General features: G+C 55.3%; 1 protein-coding gene and 1 long non-coding RNA gene across 3 annotated transcripts in view; one reads left to right on the top strand and one right to left on the bottom strand.

The window, feature by feature from the left end:
- Positions 1–405: 405 nt before the first annotated feature.
- On the bottom strand, positions 406–6,579 carry LOC139437840 (uncharacterized). The gene is made up of 2 exons (XR_011647752.1): positions 6,299–6,579; positions 406–5,697 (listed from the first exon to the last, which is right to left on the bottom strand). It is a non-coding gene; the product is annotated as an uncharacterized lncRNA (long non-coding RNA).
- Positions 6,580–7,185: 606 nt separating this feature from the next.
- The window catches only part of RAB11FIP1 (RAB11 family interacting protein 1), a 42,322-nt gene continuing 40,020 nt past the window's right edge, over positions 7,186–9,487 (top strand). The window contains exon 1 of one of the 2 annotated variants that reach the window (XM_004469375.4): positions 7,186–7,650. In XM_004469375.4, the coding sequence (XP_004469432.1) occupies positions 7,277–7,650 (374 nt within the window). In that variant the 5' untranslated portion in view covers positions 7,186–7,276. The remainder of the gene's footprint in view (positions 7,651–9,487) is intronic. The other variant, XM_004469373.4, reaches the window with a different exon arrangement.

The following is a 9,487-nucleotide window of genomic DNA, read 5'->3' as shown; positions in this document are numbered from 1 at the left end:
TGACAACTAATAAGAAAAACGGACTAAAGACACATATAGGCACATTACAAAAGACATATCCAAATAGCTAATAAATGTGAGAAAAAGTGCACAGCCTCCTTAGCCATCAAAGAAACAAATTAAAACCACTGCACACCCACCAGAAGGGCAAAATGAAAAACTGACAACACGAAGGTTGACAAGGAAGCGGGGAAACTGACTCTTAAACATTGGGAGTGTAATTTAGTATAACAACTCTGGAAAAATTCGTTGAACATAGACCCTAGGGACCAGCAATTCCACCCTTTGATGTGTGGGTCTGTGTATGTACCAAAAAAACAATGAGAATGTTATAGCAAGTTTATTCTTGTCAGTCCTGTATTAGCTTCTTGTGGTTGGTGTAACAAATTACCACAGACTTGGTGGTTTCAAACAATAGAATTTTATTCTCTCAGTTCCAGAGGCCAGAAGTCTGAAATCAGGGAGTCGGCAGGGCTGGATCCTTCCAGGGGCTCCAGGGAAGATGCTTCTTCCAGCTTCTGGTAGCCGCCAGCATGCCTCAGCTGTGGCTTCCTCCCTCCAGCCTCTGCCTCCTCCAATGGCCGTTCTTTTTGGATCTGCGCAATCGCCCTCTTCCTCACTCTTGTAAAGTCACTTGTCATTGGATTTAGGGCCCACCTGGATGGTCCAGGATGATCGTACCTCAAGATTCTTAATTTAACTACTTCGGCAAATAAGGCCATATTCTGGGGATTAGGACGTGGGCATAAGTCTTTTTGGGGTCATCATTCAGCCCACAACAAAGCTCCAAACTAGAAACAACCTAGGGGTCCTTCGATGGTAGGTTGAAAAGGAAACTGTGGGTTATTCATACATGGGGTGCTAGAAAATAAAAATGAAAGTCATAAACACAGTACTAAATGAAAGGAGCCAGACCCCAAGCAGTACCCAATGTATGATTCCATTTATATAATGGTCAAAAGCAGCAAAATCAATCTTTGGAAATAGAAGTTAGGATAGGGGCTACCTTCAGAAAGGAGGGGGCAGAGTGATTGGGAGGGACTCACAGGGAATCTCTGGAATTGCTGATATTGTACTATTTCTTGATCCAGCTGATGAAAATTCACCAAACTAAACACTTTTGTGCACTTTCCTGCATGACTGTTTAAAATATATTTTTCTTTTACTTTTCATTCCTTTATTGTAGGTATGCTGTATTTTGATAAGGAAGTTAGTTTAAAAAAATCTGCACCTACTTGGGGCAATGAATGGGAATTCTCTAAGGTATGCACGATTGTTTTGTTAACTCACAACTTGTCAAATAAAAAAATTTTCTTTCAGTCTGCACCTATGAAAAAAATTAATAAAATAAAAAAATAAATCATGGGAAACGGATTTGGCCCAGTGATTAGGGCGTCCATCTACCACATGGGAGGTCCGCAGTTCAAACCCCGGGCCTCCTTGACCCGTGTGGAGCTGGCCCATGCGCAGTGCTGATGCGCACAAGGAGTGCCCTGCCACACAGGGGTGCCCCCCGCGTAGGGGAGCCCTATGTGCAAGGAGTGCGCCCTGTAAGGAGAGCCGCCCAGCGCGAAAGAAAGTGCAGCCTGCCCAGGAATGGCGCCACACACACGGAGAGCTGACACAACAAGATGATGCAACAAAAAGAAACACAGATTCTCAGTGCCACTGACAACAACAGAAGCGGACACAGAAGACGCAGAAAATGGACACAGAGAACAGACAACCAGGGTGGGGGTGGGAGGGGGAGGGGAGAGAAATAATCTTTTTAAAAAAATTGTCCATATTATAAAAAAAAAGGTGCACCTATGTGCACTTTTCTTCTATTTTCTGGGTGTACATATGTGTATATATATTCACACACTCCAATTTCAGTACATGTTTATTAAAAATTATGAATGATTAGGACAATATTTTCTTTCTTTCTCATTATGGGTTTAGGCAGTACTGTCTTGGGACATGTACATGTATTTTTAGTCTATCAGGCCTAACAGATACCACTAGAAATTTGGGGAGTATAAATGAGCACACTTGCAAATTAGAGCTGCTGGAGAAATCTTGGAGAAAACGCAACTTGAAGAAAGCATGACCCAACGGGCCGTGGAGAGGGCTGTTTTAGGACTTGTCCCTCCAGTTGTTCTGAGTGCCCTTGGTGCCCTTGACTTTGCTTGCTGAAGGCGTGCTCCCCACTGGAGTATGAGTGGTGGAGGTAGTGGCGGGAGGTGTTACTTCAGGGTGAATTATTCAGATTTAGGAAAGGTGTTACATATCCTGGAATGGGATTTCCTGAAGGTGGTAGAGATACAGAGGAAGGAATGTAGGAAGGGGCAGGTAAGAAGTGGGCACTTGGGGAGAGAGTCTGGTTAGAATCTGATACAGCTCCCTAGAAGGGACTGCTAGGTAAAGAGCTTTATTCTGGTTGCACTCCTTGGATGCTGTAAAAAGTCATAATTTGGGCTCAGTTTTAAACTTCTGGACCTACACTGTAATTCCTTGGGCTCAAAAGTCAATATAGGGAAGCGGACTTGGCCCGATGGATAGGGCTCCTGCCTATCACATGGGAGGTCCGCGTTCAAACCCCCGGCCTCCTTGACCTGTGTGGAGCTGGCCCATGCGCAGTGCTGATGTGCACAAGGAGTGCCGTGCCACGCAGGGGTGTCCCCGTGTAGGGGAGCCCCATGCGCAAGGAGAGCCCCCCAGTGTGAAAGAAAGTGCAGCTTGGCCAGGAATGGCACTGCACACACAGAGAGCTGACACAACAAGATGATGCAACAAAAAGAAACACAGATTCCTGGTGCCGCGGATAAGGATAGAAGCGGTCACAGAAGAACACAGCGAATGGACACAGAGAGCAGACAACTGCGGCGGGGGGGGGGGGGGGGGGCGGGGGGAGGAAGGTGACAGGAAAAAAAAAGTCAATATACCCTTCAGCCTTGTGCTGTGTGTTGTGGTATCAAAAGGAAAAGAAGAGTAAAGCGGAGCAGAGCTGCTCACCTCTATGTCCTCAACTGTTCTGCTGGGGAGGGGTCTGTGTCCAGGGGTCCCAGAATTAATATATTAATAAATTTATTTATTAAAGATAAATAAATCTTTAAAAATTATAAAAAAAATAACAACAAGGTAATACAGTTCCCAAGACTGTAGGGAAACTGATTAGCTATTTACTTTTTTTGGGGGGGAGGTACTGGGAATTGAACCCAGGATGTCATACCTGGGAAGCAGGTGCTCAACCAGTGCTCCCTAGCTATTTTTGCTATAATTTTGATCTCCATCTTGCCAGTCACTGGGGCCATGGAAAGAGAGGGGCCAGGGCCTTCCCCTCCCTGGGTGGCAAGGCAGGAAGTCCTTGCTCCTTCAGCCACACCTGGAGGGCGGCTGCTGTCAACCAAGTGGGCAGGAGGCTGAGGCAGCCGGGCCGGGAGAGGCCAGACTGTTTACCAAGCACCCAGTGACTCAATCACTGTGGGTGACCCTTGTCACCACGCCCGGGAGTCTGAGGCCCAGGAGAAAGAACCAGTCCTTACCAGCTTTTGCCCCTCCCTTGGGATAACCCGTTAGCCACTGAGGGCCCCCCCGCGCCCCCATTTCTGACTTCTGGGTTTTTATTCCTGCAGTTGTGGGGTGGTGAAGAGCTGGGGGGGGGTAGCGAGCGGGGCAGCGGAAGTCCCTCCTTCACCCCACCAGCATTTAGGGAGGAAACTTCTTCCCAGCTGCCCCGACACCGAAGTCTCAGTGCTCTGCTCGGCGGGCTCGTGGTCCCACCTGCACCTGCCCCGAGGGCGCCGGCGTCCTGCTCTGCTGCGGAGGGACAGGTTTTCCTGTCCAACCTGCCCGGCGCCCTGTCCACGTGCCCAGGGCTGCCTGAAACTCGTCCTCTTTCAGGCAGAGGCCGGCAGGGCGGGGAGCAGGCAGCCACCTCGCCGCGCCCTGGCGGGGCAGGGGTTCACCCACGCACCCCGCAGCCCCGGGACTGGCCCGGGGCGACACGCGGGGAGGGCGTAAGGCGTCAGCCTCCTCACTGGAGCCGCACGCCCCCCGCCTGGACTGGGGGCTCAGCGAATTGGGAGAAGCTGTGAAGTCGGGGGAGGACGGATTCCTCCAGGTTCTTGGCTACCTTACATAGAGGGATTGAAGGCCACGCCGTAGGGTAGGCCAGTGGTGCAGTGAGCAGTGGGAGAAAAGAACCGAATTCACACGCCCAGATATACCGCAAGCTCCTCTAGGCAGAGAGCCAGCAGGTGGCCTTGCGGGGCTGCCCTTCTTTAGCCCTGACTCGCACCTCCTCTTCCTGATGTTGGGGGCGGGCCCCAGCTGCTTCCTGCTCTGATTGGATGCCCCACCTGTCAGTTCTCAGGGGGTGGCCAATGGGGAGGCCTTTTGAAGCTATCCCGCCCTTCCCCTTGTCCGAAGGGGACCTCGTGGCAGGGGCCGGGTCTCTGCCAGGTCTCGGCTGTGGCTGGTCTTCCTTTTCCCTAAACGTTCCTGCCTTTGTAGCATTTATCACCCCGCACCTGGGAAATGGAGCTCATTCAGCTGTGTGCCCTCAGTGGCACTTGGCACATGCCTGGCACGATAAATCTTTATGGAAATGAACAGAGAGCTGTGAGGTTCAATGCAGTTAATGGAGCCTCAAGAAGGGCCACTACCCAAACCACAGGTCAGCTAGGCTTTCCTGCCCCTTACACAGCCCGTGCCTCCTTCCCTTCTCCCATCGATGATAAAGTTTTACAACGTGGAAGCCACCCTCGGCTGCAAGTCCGAGGCATACTGCCTGCCCTCCCAGCGTTTCACACGGTAAAGGACGTGCTCTGCACTCACGGTTGGCTGGAATGGCCTGCGTAGTAGCTACTGTGTACCCGGGGCCTGTGGAGGAGACCAGAGAACTAAGCCACCGTCTGGTCCCTGTCCTCCAAGGGGCTACAGGAAGCCAAACCTTGGAGAAATTTGCGGGAAGCCTTGCAACGGGCAGGCAAGAGCAGGTGAGGGGATGACAAAATGCCTAAAGGTCTGGTGGTGGGAAGATGATCTGGGTTACAAGTTAGCTTGTTCAGGAGATACAAGAGAAAGAGGGTGGGGCTAAAATAGGAAATTCTTGAAGTCTCTTTGGTCTGAGGTGAATGCAGATGGTGGTGGTTTTAGCTTCCTGTTGCTAAAACAAATACCAACAGTGGGTTGCCTTACACAACGCGAATTACTGGCTCACTGGTCTTGAGGCTCGGGGAAGTCCAAGACGGAGGGGGGCAGCAAGGCTGTGCTTTCTCCCTGAAGACTGTCGTGTCCAGGTCTGGGGCTGGCTGCTGGGGAGCCTTGGTGCTTGGCTTTTGTCACATGGCACTGCACCAGGGTGTCTTCTCTCTCCACCGAGAGCCTTTAACTCCTGGCTTCTTCCCGTGGCTTTGGCTGTGTCTGAATTTCATTCTGTTTATAAAGGCCTCCAGTAATTCGGTTTAAAACCCAGCGTGATTCAGTGAGGCCACACCTCAACCGAAGTACCGCTCAGGAGATCCTATTTATACTGGAATACAGAATGCCGGCCAACAAGTGCCCCCTGGGGTTCCGAGTCCCGGCCACCAGTGGTGAAGCATCACTGCAGGGTTACGTGGGCTAGTGAAGCCACGTGCTGAGTGGATTCGAGGGAGAAATGCCTGGACACCGGCTGGGAAACCAGCAGCAGTCCCCGATTGGGGTTCTGAGGAGCTGGAAGAAGCCAAGGATACACTTAACATACCAGATTGGGAGTTAGGAGACCTGGGTTCTAGTCCTGGATCGGCTGTGGGATCTTTACGGAGTCACTTCTCTGGTCTGGGCCTTTCCTTAGAAGCCACTTTTACAATCTGGCAACCTACAGTTGATCCTTTGAACTAGGATGTGGGAAATGGAGGGAAGCCGCCATTTCAGTGGGCATTTGGAACAAGGAAGCGGTTGACTGGGAGCCCAGAAATAAAGAGGAGGGAGAGACCCAAGAGGGCCTGGCTGGAGAAATGGGGAAGCCCGGGGAGGGCCTCGGGTGCTGACGACTGGTTTGGCAATCCCATTTTCAGTTCCTCCTCGGTCCCCTTTCCCTAATTTCGCCTCGCCCTATTTGGTGAGGGCAGAGCAAAACAGAACCCTCCCACGTCGACCTCCCCGCCCCCTCCCCCTCGGCCTTCCTCTTTTCAGGTTCGCAAAGGCTCCTGCTTCCGCATCCACCTGGCCCCGTTTCTGCACCCAGCTTCCTCCAGAGAGACGCGAGGCCAAGGAGGAAATAGGGAGTCACCTCCCTTCTCATCTTCATAGGTACCGTTGATGGGAAACTCACCATGGCCAGGCCCGGTGCTCAGAACTTCATGCATTTTTAAAAAGCAGCAACGCTACGAGGTGATTGCTATCTCATTCTGCCGATGAAGAAACTGAGACTTGAAAATGTTAGGAAACCTGCACGAGGTCCCACACCCACCAAAGGGCGATGCGGCGATTAGAAAGTAGGTCGGGCCGCCAAGCCGGTGCTCCGGCGAGTTTCTGTTCGCCCGGACGACCGGCGGCAGCTCGGCGCCGCAGCCCGCACCCGCAGCGGCCCACGCGAACTCCGCACGACCCGGCCCCTGTCCACGTGCCTCCCCGCGCGGCCCCGCCAGCCCCGCCCTCGGACTTCCGGGCGCACCGCAAGGGCTGCGTGCAGGGGGCGGGGCCGAGGCGCGGGCAGGTGGGGCGGGGCGCGGGCAGGCGGGGCGGGACCGAGGCCTGGGGGGCGGGGCGCAGGCAGGTGGGCGGGGCGGAGGCCGGGCGGGGCGGGGCCTGGCGGAGGCGGGGCCGAGGCCTGGCGGGGCGCTGGCAGGCGGGGCGGGGCGCAGGCAGATGGGCGGGGCGGAGGCCTGGCGGAGTTGGGGCCGAGGCCTGGCGGGGCGCCGGCAGGCGGGGCGGGGCTGAGGCCTGGCGGGGCGGGACGCAGGCAGGTGGGCGGGGCGGAGGCCTGGCGGAGGCGGGGCCGAGGCCTGACGGGGCGCCGGCAGGCGGGGCGGGACTCAGGCAGGTGGGCGGGGCGGAGGCCTGGCGGAGTTGGGGCCGAGGCCTGGCGGGGCGGGACGCAGGCAGGTGGGCGGGGCGGAGGCCTGGCGGAGGCGGGGCCGAGGCCTGGCGAGGCGCTGGCAGGTGGGGCGGGGCCGAGACCTGTCGGGGGCGGGGCCTGTCGGGGGCGGGGCTGGAAGCTTTAAAGGGACCCGCGCGGCTGGGCGGGCGGCAGAGGCTGCGGGCAGCGGGAGTTCCTTCTGGTCGCCGAGAGGGCTGCGGGTCGGTCACCATGTCCCTGGCGGCCTCGGCAGGCCGGAGCCTGGGAGCCGCGTGGTCCCCGACGCACGTGCAGGTGACGGTCCTGCAGGCGCGGGGCCTGCGGGCCAAGGGGGCGGAGGGCACGAGCGACGCGTACGCGGTGATCCAGGTGGGCAAGGAGAAGTACGCCACCTCGGTGTCGGAGCGCAGCCTGGGCGCGCCCGTGTGGCGCGAGGAGGCCACCTTCGAGCTGCCGCCGCTGCTGTCCGCCGGGGCCGCGCCCGCCGCCGCCACCCTGCAGCTCACCGTGCTGCACCGCGCGCTGCTCGGCCTCGACAAGTTCCTGGGCCGCGCGGAAGTGGACCTGCGGGAGCTGCACCGCGACCAGGGCCGCAGGAAGACCCAGTGAGTGCCGGCGAGGGGGCAGCCGGCAGGGGCGCGGGGGCCGGCGGGGCAGGCGCGGGATCCCCGCACTCCTGCGTTCCACGGGGACTGGCGAGGAGATCCTTAGCGAGGGACCCCTCACCTGGAAATAGTGCTCTTACCGCGTCATCCCCAGGGCTTGAGCGGCGTTTTCTGATCTGTAGGATGTCACCCGGTGCCTGACACAGAGTAAGCATTTCTTGGGATTTTGATGAATCGAAAAGGTACGTGTCAGGAGCCGATGTGGCTCGAGCGGTTGGGCGCCCGCCTCCCACATGGGAGGTCCCGGTTCGGTTCCCAGTGCCTCCTAAAAAGAAACAACAAACAACAACTCTGGGGAGCTCATGTGGCTCAGAGGTTGAGCGCCGGCTTCCTACACACGAGATCCCAGGTTCAACCCCCGGAATCTCAAAAAAATAAAAGTATGTGGGGAGAGTGTGTGTTTAAGGCAGGCGTTAGTTTATGTGAGAAGTGTCCTCACTGCACTGGGCTCTATGAGCTGGGAACGTGGATGGGCCAGAGCGCAGTGAGGTGGACACCCGCTGACACCCACGCCCTGTCACCGGCTGCCGCAGGAGCGTTGCATTGCAGCTGGGGGGATGCTGTCTGCCCCGCGAGAGTTATCCACCCCGCCCCAAGAAGTTGGTGAGATTTTGCCTCTCCAAAGAGAACGTTAGAACAGTTTGGTCTTTCTTTTCTGACTGGAAAAACAACAACCACAACAAAACACAAAAAACATTAGCAGTTTGCTGTGGGCACCGGATTAGCAAGGAGTTCCCAGTGATGGCTGGAGCCTGGGTCAGCCCTTGGCCAAGCCGGTGGGAAGTAGGGGTTGTTTCCCTTTGGAGTTTGTCAGGCTCCTCCCTCCCGGGTGCCAGCTCAGGTCCACCTCCCCAGCCAGGGTAGGTGGCAAAACCCACTTCACTCCAGAGTGACTTATTTGTTCTTTTTCACAAGTGCTTGGAAAGCTGTTTAACCCCGTGGAACAACTGCTAATTGTGCGCCCCTGGTATACCAGAAGTTTGTTGTTCAGCTTCATTGGGTTCCTTGGCTGGGCCTTGGCTATGTAAGCCAGTCATTTCACCACCTAGATCCTACAGTTTATGCAGCACACGGGTTCACCGTGTGTTTTTGTTCACTCCAGGTATTTTGACTCTCTTGTGCCGGAGAGCCAGAGGGTGTGAAGTTACCAGCTCCCTTTTCTGTCCGCGCATCCAGTTTCAGCATGCTTGCTTGCAAATGCAATGCCTGGTTCTTTTATCTGGCCAAAGATGAACAGTCTTTTCTGGACTCAAATCAGAATAAAAAAAAAAAAAGACGGGTATTTCATGGCATCTACTTACAAGCCATAAAGTGAGCAGCATCACGCGCTAGCTTTCCACCTGATTCCATGAAATTTGGGGCCTGGGGTTGGCTTCCTTTCTCACTTCACCTGGGTGCCGCTGGTCATCCTTGGTCAAGGTTCCTCCCCCTCACCTGCCCCCGTCCAGGATGTGTAGATATTAACTTCCACCTCTGCCATCTGTCTGGCACAGAACATTTTATCCTCTTGAAAGGTAGATCCGATCTCCCTGCCAGGGATCCCAGGGCCTGCTGCCACTTTGGTTTTGACTCAGTGTTGGGCCTCAGGCTTCTCGGTGTCTGAACACCCAGATTTCCCTATTATGTATAAATAGAGCTTGATGGACAGACTTAATCGATAGCTCCAGATGCTTCTGGGTTCCTGGATTCATGGGGCCATTGCGTAGACTCCAAGTTTCTGTTATTGTGTTGTGAGGAATGAAATCCTCCTTAAACTCCATTTTTCAGGAAGAGTTCG

Source organism: Dasypus novemcinctus, chromosome 29 (assembly GCF_030445035.2).
Source record: "Dasypus novemcinctus isolate mDasNov1 chromosome 29, mDasNov1.1.hap2, whole genome shotgun sequence".
In the NCBI taxonomy this organism is placed as follows: Eukaryota; Metazoa; Chordata; class Mammalia; order Cingulata; family Dasypodidae; genus Dasypus; species Dasypus novemcinctus.
This window is presented reverse-complemented; position numbering and strand designations above follow the sequence as displayed.